General features: G+C 38.8%; 1 protein-coding gene across 1 annotated transcript; it reads left to right on the forward strand.

The window, feature by feature from the left end:
* Window positions 1–1,414: 1,414 nt before the first annotated feature.
* LOC140241698 (nucleolar complex protein 3 homolog) lies at window positions 1,415–22,081 on the forward strand. Its single transcript, XM_072321442.1, has 18 exons — window positions 1,415–1,430; window positions 3,260–3,483; window positions 3,751–3,921; window positions 4,644–4,894; window positions 5,301–5,428; window positions 6,463–6,624; window positions 9,706–9,799; window positions 10,296–10,510; window positions 11,129–11,257; window positions 12,214–12,342; window positions 12,958–13,038; window positions 14,522–14,695; window positions 15,323–15,458; window positions 16,961–17,142; window positions 17,659–17,787; window positions 18,457–18,554; window positions 19,506–19,611; window positions 20,251–22,081. The coding sequence occupies exons 1-18, from the start codon at window positions 1,416–1,418 to the stop codon at window positions 20,506–20,508; spliced, it is 2,682 nt and encodes an 893-aa protein (XP_072177543.1). The 5' UTR covers window position 1,415; the 3' UTR covers window positions 20,509–22,081.
* Window positions 22,082–23,751: the final 1,670 nt, after the last annotated feature.

Here is a 23,751-nt window from a genome sequence, read left to right on the forward strand (position 1 = left end):
TCACTAAAGAATACTTATCTTTTTAGACCAAATATCAGGTGTCTCTCAGTATTTTTTTTTAAGTTTACATAAATATAGGAAAAGAAGAATCAAACTTACTAGAATCTATGACCACTAGAAATGAACAATTGAAATTAAAGTCTTCCTTGTTCTTTGCAACAAGAGGTAAAGTTTGAACAATGGGCACAACACTTCATAGGTAGAGGGACAGATATTTTCAGGGGTCTCAACCAGGGCAGATCGATACAGTCCGTGCCCTTCATGCTACTCCATAAACACATTCTCTTTACCAACCTTCGGTTTCAGAAGCTGACCAAGACTCCGTTGAGTCACAGACAGACTCCCAAATCGGCTGCCTACTGCCTGGTTGTGATGGAAGCAACGAGTGCATGAATTCGTCTGGATGTTACTCCATGCCTACAAAGAGAGAAAAGAATAAAAAAATTAGACTGCTCCATTTATTGACATCTAGGGCCTCGTGTGAATTATGTACTAGATACTCCCCTTATACTTCATTTATACTATATGGAGACACATCATCTTCACGTCCCTCCTCAGAAGTACATGGGGTTACTGTCATCGAATTAAATTACCCCTCATTCTTCCTTGTTTTCATGAAATTACAATGCAGGCCTACAGTTGTATGTTGTATTTTATGAATGACAAATCCTACTGCATCCTGCACGTTTAAGGTTGAACTTGAACTTCAAGTGTGAACTACAGCTAGGGCACTTTAAATCAAAAGCTTGAAGAGCAACAGGCACAGAGGGATATAGGGACGGAGGGTAACTGCGAAACACAGCCCGAAAGCCCAAAGCGAAGCGTTCCCACAGTATAAGTTTACTGTGTACAATTTACAAGGAGCGCCACGGGGTTGCTCGACGGAGGGAAAACTAAACTCACCGTTCTAGCTCCGTGACCTCCTCTTTCCAGCAGAAGATTCACGGATGCTCTAAGAGAACTGGCCCTTGAAAGAAACATTCTGGGTCACCCTCAGAGATCTGCTGTGACCATAAGACAACGATAATATCAATTGACAGTCCGAATCACAAGGAGATCTATCCAGATAGGCCTATGTACTGTACAAAAACACAAGTCAGTTTTCTTGATTATGCAATGCGAAACATGCTCTTACAAAATTCAGGCTATGGATCACCAGTTGTGGAAAAGACTGTTAATTTGTTTGCAAAATATAAATTTCTTTTTACGGGTCTATCAATTGCTAAATTAAAATCACATATGCCCTTGAATTTATAGATGTAGATAATGTAATCCAAATGATATGTATTTGTGATTCATAGTTTGATTTGTTTTTATTTATCAAATGATAAAAATAAATTAAGCATTTTGCAAAACACGGTAAGCGTTTTATAGGATCTGTTGATCGTATCCATCCGTAGCTGGCGCTAGTCAAGATGGCGAGACCCAGGGTGAGTCAACACGTGCGACTTGAGCAGGCGGAATTTTTATTTGCAGCTCTGCCATACAGGATCGTATAATGTGATCACACTCGAAATACGAATGCATGTCATAGGAACGTATATCAAATAGTTTGACATAAATTAAAGCAAGGAGACATTATTATTAATAACTGCTAAGGGCCTTTCAGTTCAGCGGTGCGATGGGTGGCAAGCTAGCCGGCCGGTCCCGGCCGCAGGAAGGGAGGCGAGATCGTGCTACTATTACTGGCTCGAAGTCATCAGGTGTGCGTGTGGTGCGAGAGAAGCGCTTCTGATCTTTAGCTGTTGAGTGTTAAAACAACTTTAAATTTTAGGTGGAATTCATCGCAAGACTGCTACAGAATATGTTTAGAATAGTTTGATTCTGCCATGACATTCCATTTCCGGTCCTCCCCAGGCAGTTACTGCAGTCGCCAAAAAGCAGACATAGAATTTGGTTATCATGAAATAAGAGGATACTACTATATTAATTTACTATTCTTCACTATGTCTATTCTCGAGTGATTCTAGAGCTATAGGCCATGGCCATCGGCCCTTCATATCTACAATAGCCTGACTAACTGTACACAACCCAGTCGCTGTATAAATAGCGACGGGGCTGTACCATCACGACCCACAACACAAAGAGAGCTCAGCGATCGCATTGCAATCGCTTTGAGTTTTGATACTCAAGATCATTTTTTTGTCACCTCAAACTCATCTAATCTAAATCTTCATTAATGAGACTTCATATCTATGCTATCAATATTGACAATGATATACACATTTTACAACTTACCGAAAGTGATGATTATATGCAGCATGTGTGAACGGTACATCGTCTTTCACGCCAGGCCATACTGTAATATCGGGAGTTCATGCGATCTGAATGCACTTTTAAAAGGTCACGCTGTCGACCGTGCTGCTACCAAAGAGCGCAATCACTTAAGTTCCAGCCACGCACGCGCACGCATAATTTGCTGAGTGGTCAACGCACCATTTTGAATTCTGCAACAATGGACCCCGATGGTCAGGGATTGCGCTAGAAATTGCCATTTTTTTTTTTTTTTCAATAGATTATCGTGAGGGCTCTCTATGGACTTATGTACCTTCTGTAATACAAGCATGCACTTTACGTGAGTAACATACAAATGTCTATAAGTAATATATAAATTGATATAAGTTTTGTAGTTGTGTTGTGGTTCCCCACTTTGATGATGAGGCTTCGACTGTTTGACGCTGTGCTTTGCACAGCGTCTGGTTGGGGTATAGCCCGACCAGACACAGTGTATATGTATAGCGACAGGGCTGTGTATAGTTAAGTTAGTACAACACATAACATAACAGTGAAACACTGCACTAGCTAGGCCCCTCTAATCCAGGCAGTAGGCCTACTACTATTGTAGGGCCTACTATCAATTTTGAGATCTATTTTCCTTTGGGGATGCAGGCATCGGTTGGAATGTAGATCTTTGTTGGAATGTTTGTGTCATTTCGCTCGTACGCAGTTTGGAAGTTCTAGGCCTTGCACATTTATTGTAACTTACCCATGGCCATGGCATTCACACAGCTCAAGTTTCAGTTTTACTCAGAAACTCTATTTAAGATAAGCTTTGTCTTTTTCTCTTTGTTTTTTCCTTGATGCATGGATATATGGTGTGTTGTTGTAGTTCTCATCATGATAATACTAAATATCTGGAGGACTTGTACTAGTAAATGTGAAGCTGAATGTAGACTGTCACTTAAATTTGGAATTCCACTCAAGTAGCTTTAAATGGTGCCATGTCTATCTCGTCTTTTGCCCATTCATCACAATCAAGGCAAAATTTGCTGCTGGGAAGGGAAAGCGACTCAGCAACATCAAGAGAGCCAACATCGGCACCAACAAGAGACTGAAGGAGAGAAAAAGTCAGATCAAGTCATCCATTGCAACGAAGGTGAAGGCTGGAGGATTTAGCAGGAATGAAAAGCAAAATAGCAAACCCAAAAAGGCAATGTTTGCCTTTGCTGCAGCTCAAAAAGCTGGTTACTTTCAAAATAAGAGGTAAGAATCTTAAAGCTTAAATTTTCAAGTGCTGGTGTTGAAAAGTTAGTCATCACCTTACCATTCGTCATTGTTATTGTTGTTGTTGTGTATCCCTGATTTGTGTGTCTTTGGCAGCATCTCACACCAATTATTTACAATACTTTATTATACCTCACCAATTTAAGATGGCTTAAACTTTCATTCTTATCATTCATTCTTTCATATCTTTGCACATGACATGCATTTCTATGATACTGTGCTCCTCTTTGAATCTTGACAATACAGAATTAATTATCAACAAAAGACCCCAGAGGAGGATGAGGAAGAGGACGAGGAGGTCACAGGGCATGAGGAGGAAGAGGAGAGTGTGATTGATGAGGACATGGAAGAGGAGGACCTGGAGTATATTAAGTCCATGGCAGGCAGCTCGGGTTTTCTTGCCAATGTGGAAGAGAGGTATTGAAATTGTTGTTAACACTTTGATCACTATTGGCATCATTTGAATTCACCATCAATTTGTAGTTTATACAATGATATCCTCCCTTTTTGAATACCATTACTCAACAATAACATGGTATGACATGTGAGTGTGAATTGTTAAAATAATTGATGGTCACAATCAATTGAGGAGTAATTTTGGGAGTAAATATTCATAGAGTTATTCCTGAAGATACAAGTACGTTGCTCTCTCAAATGACATATGCTTAATAGTGGGAGTGTATTCAGTGAAGATAATCTATTATGTTACCATATTCTACATACAGTGGAGTTTGTTCTAACTGCAGACTTGTCTCGGATATAAGAGTTGTAAGATGTCATAGTCACTACTGGGTGGCAAAAGTCTGGATGCCCTTGATTAATACTTTTTACATGAGACATGTAGACTAGTGGCCAGAATGTTTCAGTTGAAGATGTTTTAGAGTGTTCAGTGCATTTTTATTAGAAGTCCAGGGTTTCAATCTTGCTATGTTAATTTTTTCTTGAGCAAGATATTTTATTCATATAACCCTCCCTACCCAGGCATATACCAATAAACAGATATATAGGCAGAGTGTGAATGTTACTGATGACTAGCAGTATCATATGATAATGCCATGAGCTTCAGTTCTATGGAGTGCAACTTAAATTTCATGACAGAAAGATTGTATGCAGTAACATTGTTTGCATCCTTACTGTAGCACGACTGACACAACCAAATCTCGGAAGTCCAAGAAGCATGAGAAGGAGAACAAGCTGGCATCGTTTGAAGAGCAACCCCGCCTTGCTCCATCTCACACTGGCCAGCAGCCAGCATCAAACATGAAGGCTTTGCTCCCTATCAAACATGCCGGGGGCTTGGAGTACCGCTGGATCCAACAGGAGGAGGAGAAGGAGGATGAGGAGGCAGAGGAGCCTGAGCAGAAGACGGAAGTGGATGAGGAGAAGATTGGTGAGAGTGGTATAACTGGAAATCCCTATCAACCTTTTTCACTCATTGAATGCTTCTCTCTCTTTCTCCTTTCTATCTCTTTCTCTCTCTTTCTTTCCTTCTCTCTTTGTCTATCTATCTAATTATCTATTTATATACCTGATCTATCCATCTATCTATCTATCTGTCTGTCTATCTGTCTATCTATTGATCTATATATATCTCTCATTCTTTGACTATTTTCATGTTTTGGAAACAGAGAATGAATTCCTCATCAGGGTAATATATTAGTGCACAATATTGAGTTCAGAAATGTGGATTTTTTTATTCTGTTTGATGAATAACATCTTTATTGTGTCATTATTTTTATTGAGTGTGTTGGAAGTGTTGTTTGAAGTCAATTTCACTTGTATTAACTTCCAAACAGAGCAAGAGTCTGCGCTGCAAGCCATCAGCACCATACAGCTCTTTGCCCAGCGGCAGGAGAAAATTGTGCAGAAGAAGCAGAGAATAGCAATGCTTGCCAGCTCAGTGGTGGAAGACCCTGAGAAAAACGTGAGTACATTCTTTAACTCCCTTCCTTTGTTTCACTTGTGTCTTAGAGTAGAACTGACCATCAAAAGAAAGTTATTTGTGGTTAATAGTTTTGTGTCCAGAGGGTGTTTCCTAAAGCTGTTCTTAAAGTTACAAACAACTTAAGAACGCCTGGTGATCAGTTCTTATGCTGAACTATTGAAATACTGATAAGTATAGCACATCAGAACTGATCGCCAGTCGTTCTTAAGTTGTTCGTAACTTTAAGAACATCTGTATGAAACACCCCTCAGAGATACAACTTTGGAAAGCTGGTAAGGTGCCATGTGAAAGGGAATTATTATATTAGGTTATATTCTTTTCTCTTTTTTTTTTGTCATTGATCAGGTTTGCAGTTTCTCACTAATTTGCATTAAAAGATAATTCCTTGGAAGGATGAATAGATAACCCACCTTAGACATGGGTGCAATGACATGGATGTGTTCTACAGTGCCACTGCTGTATTCACATTGGCTCATATACTTTGCAGCCTTTCAATGTGACTTGACTCAGTGTTACTTACGCAGGATTCATACAACGTGGTGTTGATATGACAGTCACATGTTAAGTATATATTCCTTTTGTAGAGAGTACTTGTACCTCTGTGTCAATTACAGTGCACTCCCGTTATAACGAACACGGTTATAACGAAATTCCGGTTACAACGAAATAAAATTTAGGGCCGCAACATTATCAACTCTATGTATTTTTATTGTTTATTCATTCGGTTATAACGAAATTTCGTTATAACGAAAGAAAACTGCCGGTCCCGAGGACTTCGTTATAACGGGAGTCCACTGTATTATCGTGCATAGGCTTAGTAATTGTAAAAGCATATTTTTTGTGTGTTTGTAAATCCAGTGATTGTTGGTATACAAAAGCCTCAAGTAAGCAATATTCAGGACTGTAGATGACACTGAATACAAGAGTGCCGTTACTGACATCATGACCAGGATCTGGAACTATGCAACCTTCTTCAAAGATCCTTTGATATCCTGTTCCTTTTGCTCTTTCAGGTGAACAGACTGAAGGACCTCCGAGCCATGCTGGACATCCGAGAGCCGGACATTGTAGTGACCACACGGAAGCTGGTGATGATGTCTCTGGTGGAGGTGTTCAAGGATGTCACACCGGGCTACAGGGTCAGGGAGTGGGGAGAGAAAGCCAAAACCACCCAGGTAAATCATGCATCAGATTTTTAGATGATAAGCTGCAAGCTTCTTAGTATGCCACCTTAGAAATGGAAGGGATATGCCACATACTGCTTGTTCAGTGATGTACATTCTCGGAAAAGAAGATATACAAAGATATCATCCAGCTTCCTTTCTTTTTAAGAGGACCAGTGAGGAATGGTCAACAAGAGTTGAAAGAGAGGTGAAATCATTTTGTTAAGGAAATCTTTTTGGAGATAATTTCATGTCTGGATTAATCAAGTAGAGTGAAAGACTTAAGAAGATGGTATTACTGTTAGCAGTAAAAGACGAGAGAGTCCCGAACAGATTTTTTTTTTTTTCCTTGTTGAAACTTGATTGGATTTTCCTCAAAACATAATTTTCTGAAATCTATCAAATCAAATTTCCTCATAAAGGTAACCACCTGTATAAACATAAAATTACACATCATATACAGTTAAACTCGCCTAAGTCGACATCGCATATGTCGAATAATCGCGCAAGTCGATGATTTTAAAAAGTCCCGATTTTTCCCCATTGACTTACGTGTATTAATTCACTCGTAAGTCGAATTTTTTAAGTCGAATACTCGCTTAAGTCGATGAAATTCAAGAACACCTTTACGGAAAAACCATTGAATTCACTGTGCCTAAGTCGAATAAGATTTTATTGTGTAATAAATCACTGTCAAAATCACGAGACGCCAGTTTTTGTTTACATACAGTATATACCAAAAGAAACTGCGTAAATAAACATTAACGTTTCATTAACGCAAGCGGTTTCACCTGAATCGTTAGTAACGCAAACTAACGATCTGGAAAATTAACGTTTGTAGCAACGATGAGTAACGATCCCTAGCGCAAATTAACGATGTTTCGTTAACATTAACGATAGGTAACGCAAGAACTCACGCGAGATTTTGGTTTTGTAACGAGACCTGGTGAAAGGACGACGTAGCCCCTGCCGAGTGTAGCGATCTATGCCTTATATTTAGCGGAGTCTTTTCGCGAATCGAATCACATGGTTAATTTGCGACCGCGGTCACCAAAAACGCACGCCGGGCCACCAAAAAAGCCGAATGTTTGCCTTCCATTTTGGAAATGAAGCGGTAACAATCGGTTCCATAAGATGCTGAATAAATGTCAGATGTTTGCTCTTTTAATTTTGGAAATGAATAACGGTAATATTCGATTCCGTATAATACTAAAATAAATGTCGGATGTTTGCTTATACTTTTGGAATGTCAGAGATATGATTTTGCGTTCGGAAATGAATAAGGATAAAAAAAGTATCCGGAAGATGCTGAAATAAATGTCGAATGTTTGCTTTGACGTTCGGATATGAAAAATAATGATATTCAACTCCATACGATGATAAAATAAACGCCGGATGTTTGCTTTTACGTTCGAAAGCAAATAACAATTACATTCAGCTCCGGAAGATGCTAAAGAGGCCTAAAGTAAATGTCGAATTATCCCTTTGACGTTCGGAAATGAATAACAATAATAATCAACTTCGTACGATGATGAAATAAATGTCGGATGTTTACTTTTACGTTCGAAAGTAAATAACATTAACATTCAGCTCCGGAAGATGCTAAAGTAAATGTCGAATTATCCCTTTGACGTTCGGAAATGAATAACAATAATAATCAACTTCGTACGACGATGAGATAAATGTCGGGTGTTTGCTTTTACTTTCGAAAGTAAATAGCAATAACATTCGGCTCCAGAAGATGCTAAAATAAATGTCAGATGATTGTTTTTACGTTCGGAAGTGAATAGCAGTAATATTCTTCTCCATACGATGCTAAATAACTGTCGGATGTTTGCTTTTTAATTTCGAAATGAATAACAGTAACATTTAGCTGCGTTTGATGGCAAAGTTAATGTTTGATATTTGCTTTAACGTTCGGAAATGAATAACAATAGTATTCAACTCCGTCCGATGATAAAATGAATGTCTTATGTTTGCTTTTATGTTCGAAAGTAAATAGCAATAACATTCAGCTCCGGAAGATGCTAAAATAAATGTTGAATGTTTGCTTTGGCGTTCGGAAATGAATAACTATGGTATTCAACTCAGTACGATGATGAAATAATTGCCGAAAGTTCGCTTTTACGTTCGAAAGTAAATAGCATGCAACATTCGACTCCTGAAGATGCCAAAATAAATGTCAGATGATTCATTACACTTTCGGAAGTGGACAGCAGTAACATTCGGCTCCTTACGATCATAAAATAAATGTCGGGTGTTTGCTTTTGAATTTGGAGATCGAATAACGGTAATATTCTGCTCCGTACGATGCTAAAATAAGTAACAGATTGTTTCTTTTACATTTGGAAATGATTAACGGTATCAATCGGCTCATTTAGATGATGAAATAAAAAGCGGATGTTTGCTTTCACGTTCGGAAATGAATAAGGATGATATTCAGCTCCGTAAGATCCTAGAATGAATGTCGGTTGCTTGTTTTTACATTTGAAAATGATTAACGGCAACATTCGGCTCCGGAAGGTGTTAAAATACTTGTAAATGGTGGATGATTGCTTTTACAATCAGAAATAAATAACGGTAACTTTCGGACCGAACGTAGGACCGATTTAGTTTTGCTTGTTTTTTTTTTTTTTGTTTTGTTTTGTTTTTTGTTCGGGCCACCAAAAAATAAAAATCAATCATTTTGGGGCCACCAAAATAAAAGTTAGTGTGGAGCCCTGGCCTGCATCAATGTGGATAAAGTGTCTTGCTGAAGGGCAAATATCGGGCACACCGCTCCAGCTCTCGGCTCCAGAGTAGACAACATACATGTACATTATACATATGTACGTGTGGTGTAACTTTAAGTCGATTTTTTTCGACTTACGTACAAGTCGAAACTCGCCTAAGTCGATGTGTTTTGCTCAGTCCCGAGAAGATCGACTTATGCGAGTTTAACTGTAATTTCCTTTTTACTCAACTGGTCAAGCAGAAATTTCTTCAATCTAAATAAGGATAAATTGCAGTATCTCAACATTTTGTGCAATCATTGAAGATCCGAAGCATACCAGTGCATTTTATCTTATATTATGTTGATAATTTTTCCTACAGCTCAGCAAAGAAGCAAAACTCAGGAGAGATTTTGAGGAGGGTCTGCTAACAAACTACAAGTTTTTCCTGGAATTCTTGGAAAGGACAATTGCAGGTATGCAGTGCTATCTATGAAAATGTTGGCATACCTTGGGGGAGACACCTGTATATTTTAACTTCAGCTCTTTCTCCATTCAAAGACATGTGCCTGGCTGACACAAATCTCTGACGTTATAGTGACCTCGGATTAACAGAAAGGAAATGTCATTCTTATATATCTCTAAAGAAGTTTGAAATAAGTCACTTCAATTGGTTTTTTATGTTAATATTCCTTAGAAGTTAGCTATCGCTATGCTTTTTTATTTCTCATAAGTAGTACTTATTTCCAGGAGAGTAAATAATTAACTAATTAATTGAACAAAATTAGAAAATATTTGGACAGTAAGAATGTGAGAGTAGTAACGCATAAAGCCATATAATGATACTTTTGATCACTGTTTGCTGCATAAGTGTTGATTGAGTACTCTAGAAGGTTGAGAAGGGAATTATAGGGGTTACAAGTAAGAGTCATGGTCTGTACATTTTATTTGAAATCAATCTCTCATCCGTAGAGGTTCACAAGACCAAGAAGCAGTTGAAGAAGGACAGCGAGAAGGAGGCGGCAAGGGCGAAGCCGAGGCTGGTCCTCCCAGAGGCGGCCAAGCTAAGTCTGGCGGAGGTGGCAACACGATGTCTCTGCACCTTGCTCAACGCACTGCCTCACTTCAACTACAGGACCAACATCATCTCAGTGGTGGCCAGTAGGATGACAAGCAGACATGAGAAGGTGATTATTGGGATTGTCATGGTGACAAGGCTTATGTTGAGTTGGATTTGATTTGATTTATTCACAAAATACATATACATGCATATATACATTGTACATACATACAAATGGTTTGTACATGGAGTAATCATTTATATATCTAATTCATATATAAGTGAACTGTCATAAGCTATTCAATCAATCTCTTAAAGGAGTGGTATAGTATTGGTTGACATGAGAATTCAGCTTTTTAACTTTTTGTGAGATACTTAGAAACCACCTCATGAATTGTCAAAAGGCATACAATTCTAAGAGGAATTCAAACTTTATTTCATGAAAATTGGTTTTGAAGTGGCTGAGATATCCAAAAACAAAGTAATACAAAGCGATCCTAATAAAAGGTGAGTCCCACCTTTTATTAGGATTGCTTTGTTTTGGATATCTCAGCCATTTCAAAACCAATTTTCATCAAATAAACTTTGAATTCCTCTTAGAATTATATGCTCTTTCAAATTTCTTATCAAAGAGGTTTCTCATTATCTTTTTTAAAAATCATCATAAAAAAACAATGGAAACCTCAAGCCCCATCTCAATCGAAACTGTACCATCCCTTTCACTTGTTGTGTCAATTTTTGACAGATCTCCTCCGAGTGCTGCCAAACCATGAAGAAACTGTTCAAGGAAGACTCCACTGGGGAGGCATCCCTGGATGCTGTCCGCTACATCAGTCGCATCGCCAGAAACCATGGTTACCAGATCTCACCAGAGGTGAGCACATATTTAGATGTTTAACAAAAAAGCCACAGTTGATTTCATTTACTAGAACCTTTAATGTAACTGATGGAGAGTATGCAAAAGGGTGTCTGCATCTGCAAAAAAAAAAAATGAAAAATTTATTGAAGTTTGAAAATTTGTTTCCAACCCTGAAAAGTTTTTGGAAAACACAGAAATTACCAGAAAGTTACAGGGGGTCATAAAGATGATTTTATCAGAAAACTATTCAGGGTTAAGTGTATAACAGGTGGTCTGACAGGCAAAGTACATTTTGCTAGAGGATTGCACAGGATTCTACTGATGATTTCACCACGCAAATTACACCACCATTACAGAAAATGTCAAAATGACTACAATGAGTTTAGTGCCATAATTGAGTCTATTTTAAACACTTAGCTATAAACATTGTGAGTACATTTGATAATCTCAATGACATCTGCTGGGAGCTCCTATACTTAAGCATAACTGGATGTGGGACAACAAAGACTTATGTGAAAGTTTGCATGGTGCTGTAAATGAGAAAAAGAGGGTGTTACTGGAAACCTCTCTTCTTCAAAGACTTTATTGTTACATTTGGGTAAATGTTCATTTTGTCACAATCAGTTGCAAATTACCTGTTTTTGATGAGACTTTTGCCTACTGGATCTGTAGGCTTCTTCAGATCGCACACTGAGAGAGTTGTCTTCCCAGTAGCAGAGGTAGCTGGCGCAAGCTGATCTGAGAGAATGTGATATAATCGTATATTGAGGAAAGTAAGTATACGATCCCATTCTCTCAGATCAGCGTGCGAAGAAGCCTACAGATCCAATAGGCGAAAGTCTCATTAAGAACAGGTAATTTGCAACTGATTGTGACAAAATGAACGTTTACCCACTTGATATTTCAATCAGATGAATCTTTTCAGCGATTTATTCTCATATGCTTTTGATCTCTTCGTTGTGGCTGTGCAGGTCTTGAAGACTTTCCTGTCACTGAGAATCAAGGAGGTGAAGACGGGGAACACTGCTGAGGAGAACCGGAAGAAGATGTTGGAGGAGAGGAAGGAAAAATTCAAACGTCTCTCCCGCTCCCAAAAGAGGGTGAGTGGGCTGGTTTGGTTCTCTGGCTTTGATTGTATACTCACAGGTTTAATATTCTTTGCATATAATTATGCTTACATAGGCAGACAGTGGCTTCGTCTGCTCTTTGATTGTAGTTTGATTTCCTGTATTGAGAGTCATCAGTATTAATGACAGGTTTCTGGTTTAAGCTCTTCACTCCAGTATTAATGACAGTTTACCTTTGGGAGCAGTGATTTCAAAAATGTTCAAGATATCACATTTGATGCATATGTGTAGGTCTGTTGTATCATAAAACATCCTACCATATGAAATATTTGCAATAAAACCTAAAATATAAGGAAATATCAGGGTTTTTCTCAATAAACCGTAACTGTATACGGTTTAATCTGGAAACATTTTTATTATAACTATTGTTCACATTTCGTGTATTTAACAACACTTAACATCGATTATACGGATTCAAATTTTGACAGTGGTTGTTTCTATCCCTAACTCACATTTTAGAACTATTTTAAAGCACTAATGCTTTCATCTGCAAATGGTAAATTATGCCTTTAATGCTTACACTTAGTTCAGGTGTGTACGAGTTGAAATTGGCAGTGTGTAAAGTGTCTTGTTGTTTTTCTCTGACAGTATCACAAGAGACTTGAGAAGCTGAACAAGGAACTGCAGGCCACAGAAGCACAGGAAAACAAGAATAAGAAGCTGAAATTGGTGAGCATTTTAGCATTCTTTGCTCTCTTTTTGTTGCCTTATGTTCGGTCATAAAATTTCATGTCATGAAATTAAGTAATGATGGCCAAAATGATTAGCTCACCTGAGCCAAAGGCTCAAGTGAGCTATTGCGATCGCCCTTCATCCGGCGTCCGTTGTGCGTCGTGCGGCGTCCGGCGTGCGGCGTCCGGCGTCCGTCGTGCGTCGTGCGTCGTCCGTCGTGCGTAAACTTTTTACATTTTCATCTTCTTCTTGAAAACCCCAAGACCGATTTTCATCAAACTTGGCAGGTAGCATCCCTAGGGGGTTAGGAACTCAATTTGTTAAAATGGGCACCATTCCCCACCCAGGGGGCCCCCAGGGGGCCCAAACCCCCCAAAATTAAGGAATCTGTAAAAATCTTCTTCTCTAGAACCAGAAGTGATAGAGCTAAGTTGATACTATGAGTTAGTACATTGATGACTGTAGTTTCAAGTTTGTTCACGGCAGAATCAGGGGTGCCCCCCTTGGGACCCAGGGGAGGGGGGTGTGAAGGGGTCCTAATGGGGCCTAAATTATACATTTTCATCTTCTTCTTGAGAACCCCATGACCAATTTTCACCAAACTTGGCAGGTAGCATCCGTAGGGGGTTAGGATCTCAGTTTATTAAAATGGGCACCATGCCCCACCCAGGGACCCCAGGGGGGCCCAAACCCCCCAAAATGAAGGAATCTTTAAAAATCTTCTCTAGAATCAGAAGTTATAGAGCTAAGATAATACTATGAGTGAGTACATTAACGACTGTAGTTTCAAGTTTGTTCATAGCAGATCCAGGGGTGCCCCTCTTGGGGGCAGGGGGGGGGGGGGTTGGGAAGGTCCAAATGGGGGCCTCAATTGTACATTTTCATCTTCTTCCTGAAAACCTCATGATGGATTTTCGTCAAACTTGGCAGGTAGCATCCCTAGGGGGTCAGGATCTCAATTTATGAAAATGGGCACCATGCCCCACCCAGAGGGCCCCAGGGGGCCCCAATCCCCCCAAATTAAGGAATCTTACAAAATTTGGGCCCTTATTGTACATTTTCATCTTCTACTTGAGAATGCCTGGTCAAATTTTAGTAGAGCTGTGAATAATTTAGATTAGTGACTGTGTGAAAGGTGAACTTGCGATACTCAGGTGAGCGCTAGACCCGCGGGTCTCTTGTTTTTTGAAGCCTTATGTTTTCCATTGTCTGCACCATGAAATGGTTGCAGATGTCTTACTAAACATTATCCTTAATTAGCCCCATTTAATAAATCATATACCACGGTATGTAGAGCTACCGTGAATTAACAGTGAATGTACTTACCACAGTACACACTGAACTGCTCACAACTTTGCCCTGCAGATATTGATGTGGTAGAAAACATTTTGACTTGCAGATTTAGTTGAAACTTAATGAAACATGCCCCCAGAGCACACACATTACACTAAAGTCTAACGCTTTCCTTGCACTACCTCAGCACACAGAGATTGTCCAGATCGTCTTTGCCACATACTTCCGCATCCTGAAGCGTGCCAGCCATTCTGTGATGCTGCCCTCAGTGCTGGAAGGACTGGCGAAGTTTGCACACCTCATAAATGTGGAATTCTTTGACGACCTCATACATGTACTCCACAACCTTGTGGAGAAAGGGGTGAGAACATTTCTAAGATGTCTTTGTAGAAAGAAAATGGTAAACTTAGAATAGAAAAGAAAAGGTTTGAAGTATAAGTAAATCAAAAATGTATTTCAGTGCCATAAAAGATAAATATTGCAATATATTTACCAATTCCCATTTGAGGAAAAACTTGAGTTTGTAGGCTAGATGATCATGCTATTACTTTTAGTCATACTGCTGCTAAGAAATGCTAAGAATTTTCTGATATTACTCCAAAGGTTACTATAGTTCTCCATTGCTTCAATGTGCCAGCCATTCTGTTGTGCTGGAAACAACACTTCTAGCACACCATTCACTTTGGCTTAGCAGGATGATATTTTGTACATGGTATCTGTTAACTTCAATTACATGTAGAGCTAATATGCATGAAAGTAGTTTACTTGTGTGTCGTAATATAAATAGATATGGCTTATAAAAAGACAAGAAATTACAAAGACTTTTTCCACAAACATTGTCAGAAGCCATTGTCAGAACACATTGTCAGAACAAAATTGTTGGATGATTTTGGTGCTTGTGTTAGAAAGATATGATACCTTAGATGTTGCATTATTGCAAAATTTAAGACAAGGTTTTCTCTGAGCCTCATTTCCTGTTCCTCCATAGGATTTGAAGTACAGGGAGTCTCTTCACTGCACTCTGACTGCTTTCCACATTCTGTCAGGGCAAGGCGAAGTCCTGAACATTGACCCCAGCAAATTCTATGCTCACCTCTACATCACGCTACCTCTGGTTCATGCAGGTAGGCTGCCGGATGACTGGGCTGAAACTTAAAGGACAAGTCCACCTTCATAAACATAAAGATTGAGAGAATGCAGCAATATTAGTAGAACACATTAGTGAAAGTTTGAGGAAAATTGGACAATCGATGCAAAAGTTATGAATTTTTTAAATTTTTGTGTTGGAACCACTGGATGTGGAGACTACTACAGCTTGTGAGTCATGTGCGAACAACAGTATAAAGAAAATGTAAAGAAAATTCAACATATTTTCACTTTTTTCGCATAATAAAAGAGCACTTGACTTGCCTCTTTCTAAAGGCAGGGGGAATAATATTGCCCCTGACATATGTCGGTAACGAGTCAAGGGAATGTGTGCTTTTTTCAAAAGATGAAATTTTGTGAAATTCTCTTTATATTTTCCTTATATTGTTGTACGCATGTGACATCTAAGTTTTTCATACACTGCAGTAGTCTTCTCATCCAGCGGTTACTGAACAAACACTTCAAAAATTCATAACTTTTGATCGGATTGTCCGATTTTCCTCAAACTTTCAATGATGTGTTCTACTACTATTGCTACATTCTCTCAATCCTTATGTTCATGAAGGTGAACTTATCCTTTAACATTCACGACACCTCATGTTTCTGTGTTCAGTATAGCTGATGGGTTGATATCTGAAAATGTTGTGACTTGTGTGTAAAGTGCCTATTCTTCATTCATGCTTACATACTTTAATATGGTACACATATACAGAGTATAGACTCAGGATTTGACTGTAGAAACCAGTGAAAGAAGATCGCAAAATAAGTTCATAAGGACGGTTGATAAATGTAGATAGAGAGTTCTCTAAACACCTCCAAAAGTTGTATTTACCTGTGACAGTTTCGACGACGGGCTGTCATCTTTCTCTAACGATGGCATACCAACTGTCTGACATTTATGATGGGGCTATCACCCGAATGTCACACCTGGGTGATTGCTGATGGGTGCCAAAATTTCAGTTGCCGATTAGCAATCGTTTGAGAAAGATGACAGCCCGTCGTCGAAACTGTCACAGGTAAACACAACTTTTGGATGTGTTAAGAGAACTCTTTAGCTACAGTGAAAGAAGAATTTTCAAGTGCTTGTCTGTTTTCATGGAGGTTGTATATAAAGGTTTCATGTAAGTGCATGAGGAAAATTCTAAATTTATGGATACTAAAAGGCAGATGGATACATTCATAGCTGAGGAGAGTGTTCTATCTATTTTATGGTATTAGGATACATTCTTTATTTAAAAAAATAAAACTTTTTTCTATTTATCATGCACCATGCATGAAACAGAAGGTGATGTCATCTTTACATGCCACATAGAAACTGAAGTCAATATTTAGTGTAATTATGTAAGCATATGATCAATTAAGCAATGGCAAAGAATGGATTTGGGCAATAAGGAACCTCTTGTATGTTGTAAGGGCAATTATTCCAGTAGACCCATCTCTTAATAAGTGCATTCATATTTGATCCTCATCCATTTGCCAGGAGTGAGCAGTGAGGATGCAGGGTTGGTGTGTGAGTGTCTAGAGGTCATGATCAGCAAACGTCGCAAGCAGGTCACCGTCCAGCGTGTACTAGGTTTCCTCAAGAGACTGGCCACACTGGCTCTCCTGGGTCTTCCCAATGCTGCCATCGCTTACCTGGCTACTCTTAGGAACTTGATGAAGGTGAGTGGTGAAGCATCTTTTAGGGACTTTGTTGAGGGTATACCCGTCTACTTATAACTGCATTCATGTTTAGTTGGGAACTTTGTTTAGGGTATGGGGGTTGGGCTCATCTTCGGATAGAGAGGTGACTTTTTACAGTGTGAAATAAAACAAGAAAAATCGGAGGGGCTTTAGTAATATTGGACTGGACTTTGGAATGTTATGAAATCTTAGAGTTTCACATATTTCCATGAAGTAGATCGCAATCACACATGCAAATATGATGATGTCAAACTCTAAACTCTTGCCAAGTTAGGTACAGAAAAGAAATATTACATTGATTTTATTTTGTCTCCGTAGCATTTAAAGGTCATATTTGCTAAAACTTAATACCTCAATGATATTGTAACACGGAAGATGTATATCATGAATGTTAGAATGAAGGGCACAGATTACTATTTTCCAGTATCACTTTAGGCATGGTAATCTTTTGTTTGATAGCCAAGAATATATTTCAAGAATGTCTCTTGTTTGCAGTGGTACCCCAAGACGGATGTTCTCCTTGACAATGAGAGTATGGGGAGTGGGATGTTCTCCCCAGAGCTGGGAGACCCAGAACACTGCCATGCCCAAAACACTGCTCTGTGGGAGCTTCCCGTCCTTCAGGTATGTCAATATTTGAGAAACTTTCTAGTATAATATTGGAAGAAAAATGTTGTTCAAACATAGGAGTACCTGCTGCTTGCTCTTTTCATGTTAATTGAAAAACAAACACCTCATGGCAACTGATTGACAAATTGCCCTACATCAACGTAAATAAGTACTGAATCGATAAGTGTTTTAGTAGTAGCCATGATGAAAAAAATCATGGGCGTACATGCTCAAGCAGGATTCGAACCTATGACCTCCTGATCACCGGACAGGTGTCATCTCCACTACGCCACCCAGCTTCCGCCTGACAGCAGGTGAAAACCTTTCAACAGAAGAATTTTAGGAATTTAAACACCTTGTTGCTTTTAATTTTTTCTGATTTAACAGTGTGTGTGCTGATTATACATAATGTCTGTGATATGAATAATACTCTGCTATTCATCAATAACATTGAGTCGCAAAGAGCTATTCCCAGTATCTATCACTGTAAGCACTTGTGTACTTGTCAATTTATTGGTAAAACTGGTAATACTCCTTGCAGGTGGGAATTTTTTTTTCAGGTTTAAAATTAGTTGGTGTGATCTGAAAACATTGCAATTCTCCTATCTTTTGAAATTACACTAAGTGAGAAGTCTGTATAAAAGATGTCTGAAAGTAAGTTTCTTTTCTTTGGTTTGACAACAGACCCACTATCATCCGACAGTGAGACAGTATGCCTCCTACCTCGCTAAAGGCTGCCCATCAAGCGGTTCAGCTGTTCCAAGTACAGAGCTTGTGAGGATGTGAGTAAACACTAGTGTGATTGTGTCAGTTTATTTGTGTACTTTGGTATTTCTTGATGACAGCATTCAGCTGACCAAGTTGTCTCCTTTGCAGAACTCTGCACAGTTCTAAGGTGAAGTCACCACATGAAATGAAATGCTGCCATGATAATGGATGTCCTTGGGGCAATCCTTTTGTCCTTCAAAGTCCTTCAAAGTTATACTTTGAAGGACATCGTCTTGGTGGCTGATTAATGTTGCTTAACGTTATCTGTACAAATGAGGTACATTGGGATGCTTCTATCTCAGCAATCACCTTGCGGCTTATCAGTTTCTAGAAAGTTGCTCTAGAGAGAGTATTGTTTGCAAGGGGGGGGGGCACTAAACGGACAGGCTTAATATTCTAGGGGGAAGTTGCACTGAGGGTAAGACCTACAGGGCTGCAGATGGGTATTAATACATCTGGATTGTTATCTTCTTCTTTTTTTTCCTTTCCAGTACAGTCCGCTAATGAGGTGTATCGTCGTACTAGAGTGATGTGCAGTGTTCTTTCCAATTACTCCATAAAAACTAACTATGTGCGAGTAAAAACCATGCATCCTTCTAACGGAGCTGAATCTTTTGCATCTCCTCTTTAAATTGGTTTGTGGAGGTGCAAATGGTTGAACTTGTTTGTTTGTTTGTTTGTTTGTTTTTTCAGGAACATGAAACTTTTATTTCATTTTGTTTGTGTAATATTGAGTAGCATTATGCAAAGATTAAATAACATGTCATCCAGTTTAAATTGTCTTTGTAAGTACAATCAACTCTGTACGAGTCGAAGTTGCAAGAGACAAATATCATTTTACTCAAACATACTTTTTCCAGTCCTGAGGACTGCCACTCATAAAAAGTTGACTGTGTATCACCAATGCTAGGGTCTGAAATGTCAGTATTCAACATAGCTCATTCTGTGGTCAAAACTTTGAACAGGGCACCCATGGAGATTGTCAAGTCCTACAACCTTTCCAGCATGAAGTTCAATCCTCCATTGCCGCCCAAACAACCAACCATCAGCAAAAAGGCCATGAAAGCAAGGGTAAGCATGCAATTTATGTCATGGTTTAAAACTTAGTTCTCCTACTCGACTCTCAAAACTAGCATGATTAACAGTCACATGTGTAACTGCTAGTTGATGTCATGTTTTCAGTTTTCATGTGTTTAGTGGATTCCTTCTAGAATTATAATATCAGGAGCAATTACACAGCACTTCATACATGCAGCTATGGCTCAACTGTGGATTGGTACTTGCTATAAGAGAAACATATTGACCAGGAGATAAAAGTAGAACCATAGTTGTACATTTTCCATAGTATCACTCAATTTGCAATTGATGAAAATAACCATCAGAACAATAAGCAATACTTTTACTCATATGTTTAAGTCTTTTCGCCTCGAAAAGTTCCTCTCAAAGGAAGTCTTTCTTCAGGGAATTTTTTCCTTCAAGTCTCCATCAACTAAAAATTGAATACTGGTATGAAACATTCAGAGGATGTTCAAAAAAGTTACTATAATATAACTACTCCCATGACTGAGAGATTTACACATCAATTCAACCTGTCCAAACACAAACTCAAAGTGAAGGCCTGCAAGTAGTGGCAAATTTGATGAAGAATTACTTCTACCGTTAAAAGTAAGATGAACCTCTCTCTTGATCTTTTCTCATTTCATTCTACAGGCAAGACAAGGGAGAATATCTGAAGAACTCTTTGTTCAGGAAGAAATGAACACATTGGTCAGTCAGTGTGAGGGACAGGTGTTGGAGAACATTGACTTCAGCTCAGTTTGGTGCAGCAGTTCGCAAGATGAGGAAGAGAGGATGGCACTCGGCTTGTTGGAGAGTAGAGGAAAGAAGCGAAAGATGGAAGTGAAAGAAAACAGAGCAAGTGTTCAGAGAAGGAAAGGGAGATCAAAGCAGCTCGCTTCTGGAAGCTGAGGACAGTCAGTGGTGTTAATAGACTTTCATTTGATGAGATCAGTGGTAGAAACGTCCCTAGTCCCATAAGAACTAACATTTGTATGAGCGAGCTAAATATACAGTGATCAGTGATTACTTCACCACGGTTATTCCATGGAGCTTGTCACTGCATAGAAGTGCCTCAACAGCTCAGATTACTTCATCACAGGCCTTTGAGTGAACACTTGATAACTTGAGTGGTTATCAAAGAGGTGTAAGAAACTTGTTGGAAAAATTGCAAACCATGTGATAAAACAAAGCCATTAATGTGGTATAATATATTGGGCATTTACAGGCGCAGTGGTTTTGAGCAACACCTCCCCCACCTTTACGCTACACATAAACACCGAAGTACAGTAATAAATACTGTATCTGAAAGGAGTAGGAAAATTTCATTTATTCGTATTTTCTCTTTTTTTTCTTATGTCTTTGCCAAAGAATGAAATGGTCATCTCCATGAACCATCTTTGGACACACAGTAAATATGGTCTCAATTTACACTCCATATTTGTAGGCTAGATTTCTAATATTCCACAGACAACAGATTGACTTTTTCAGACCTGTGAAACTTTTCCTTTATACATGTATCAATATTCTGTCATATCAGGATTTAAGAACAATGAAATAGAATCTTTTGACCTTTGTGGCAGGACAAAAACAACAACTTTGTTGTAATGGCAGTTTGTTACATTCATATTCTAAATTGTATTGAGTTTACTGTACAGTGCACTCCCGTTACAACGAACACGGTTATAACGAAATTTCGTTATAACGAAGTAAATCTTCTGGTCCCAAAATTATCACCATTAAAGTCTATGGTACAAAATTCGCTTATAACGAACACGGTTATAGCGAAATTTCCGTTATAACGAAGTCTTTTCCTAGCACCACAGACAAAGAAAAACAAAAGAAATGTGCTCCGTTATAACGAAATGCGAATTGCTTTCGAAAATACGTAGCGGAACAAGCATTTATAGCGTCTCTGCATGGGTGAACGCTTCACACCACTGTGTGTAATTGTTCGCTCCTTGTGTCACACACAGTTTCTGAGGGGAACTTGCGTTTATTATTGTAATACAGTTATCCCATCACATTTCATATAGCTTTGCAGTGTATGATGAGTATTCAGCAAACGTAATATACGTGGTTCCTTGTTTTCGTTATATATTGCATTTGTTCGGTTATAACGAAATTTCGTTATAACGAAAGAAAACTGCCGGTCCCGAGCATTTCGTTATAATGGGAGTGCACTGTACTTCCAAAATATGTACAGTAGAACTTTGTTATGAGGTCAGTCATATGGAGGTAATGTTGCAGGTCCCATTCTGTCATAGTCTTTTGTTTTTAGCCCTGATATCACAAGGTACCCAATATGCCAAGGACATTCCAGTGATCCCAAACAGCTTGGTGTAACAAGGTTTCCTTGTACTTCAGTATACATGTATGTTAAAGCAGATATTCACACAGACATTTATTTCGATGGATTATTGGTAACACATTGATATTTTGAGCAGATTGATGATATGTACTTTTCAAATTAAAGATTTCAATAAGAACACAATGAGCCTGATCGAGTGTCTTTTTGTAGCAGTAGTTCAATCGCTATGTCAGTGGCAGAGCAGGACCAAACAGTTTGCGATCACAAGCAAAGAAAGCACTATGGCCCGAATTCATGAAGGTGGTACAAATGAAACCATGGTTTAAACCATGGACAAAAACCATGGAGCACCAAGTGTCGCACAGAATATTTCTTTACGAAATTGGTCATTTCGTCGACAAAATGACCGTTTCGTTAACGAAATTATCATTTCGTGGACGAAATGTTCATTTAGCTACAAAATGTCATTTCGTTACAAAATAATCATTTCATCGACGAAATGACTGATTTCATAACGAAATATTCCATGCGACACTTGACGTTCCATGGATATTGTCCATGGTTTAAACCATGGTTTCATTTGTACCACCTTCGTGAATTCGGGCCTATGAGAGCAAAGAGCAAACCTTGGCAGTGGGTGTGATGTTCACAGCCTACATAATTATTTGTGGGTTTCAGGTAGCAATAACAGTCTAGAAATTATACATGTAGAACAGTGTGCTATGATACATGTTTTGAATGGTTAGTTTTTACAAGAATGGGCAGATTATCACGGAAACTGTGAGCTGAAAGACAACTTATCCTTCCAGTCAATGATGAAGTACGTCTTTCCGATGACCACAGACTGGTACTTAGGGCACAAGATTCTTGCCAAGTGACAGCACAGGATAAGTCTGGTAAATTGGAAGAATGGAAAACCAGGGAGTCTGTGAGAGAGAGAGAGAAAGTTGTGAAAGAGATGCCAACAAGTACCAGAAAGCAAACACATGTACAAGAGAGATATCCAATAAGACAGATGGAAATGAGTGAGAGGTTGCATACGAGTGAGGAACGATAGATGAAGAGATGGCAAATGAAAGAGAAGTTACAGATGAGGGACAGCTAGATAATTAACAACTGTAGATTTTCACAAGCTACACTAGGGTAACAAAGAAAGTCTCCTTGAATTGTTACACACAAACACACACACACACAAGAAAGTCTCCTTGTGATAATTTTTCTTTATCTTGAAGTTCATACGTTTCTTTGTAGTGTACATGTATTTCATCATTTATTAAGTTGTGATTCAAAAAAGAAATGACGAACAAAGGAGATACAGCTGTATAGACATACATGTATGAGAAGATACATGTATTGCCAGTGAGAGAGTAATGGGGAATTGATGAACACCTTGTTGAAGAAACAAATACATACATTGTACAAGTACCAGTTATACAATTAAATGCACACACACACACATACGCGTCTATGGTGGAAACCGAGGACCTGTTTTACCCACAAGAATTTTACCACATAACCGAGGACCTGTGTGTAAGTAGGAATCTTGTCAACCGAGGACTCATTCCTATAATACCATCCAACCGAGGACTTATTACAACAATGCTAATCGAGGACCTACAAACATGTACCCCTACATGCAAAAGCAGATCGTTTGGAATGGTCTGCGAACCGAAGACGTCCTCGGTTCTCTGTGTGTCCTCAGTTTAAATGTTAAGTTTGTGTGTGTGTCTTTGTTTTCCACCATGGGTAACTGCAAACACACACACACACACACACACATCACATCACATCACAGACATGAATGGACATGTACACAAGCTCACACTGATGACACCCACCTCATG

This window comes from Diadema setosum, chromosome 18 (assembly GCF_964275005.1).
Source record: "Diadema setosum chromosome 18, eeDiaSeto1, whole genome shotgun sequence".
In the NCBI taxonomy this organism is placed as follows: Eukaryota; Metazoa; Echinodermata; class Echinoidea; order Diadematoida; family Diadematidae; genus Diadema; species Diadema setosum.

Bases quoted from the DNA above. Each gene is read 5' to 3' on its own strand.
- LOC140241698 (XM_072321442.1), top strand. The intron at 12,343-12,957 runs GTGAGTGGGCTG...TTTCTCTGACAG, and splicing joins TCTCCCGCTCCCAAAAGAGG to TATCACAAGAGACTTGAGAA. The intron at 18,555-19,505 runs GTGAGTAAACAC...AACTTTGAACAG, and splicing joins AGTACAGAGCTTGTGAGGAT to GGCACCCATGGAGATTGTCA.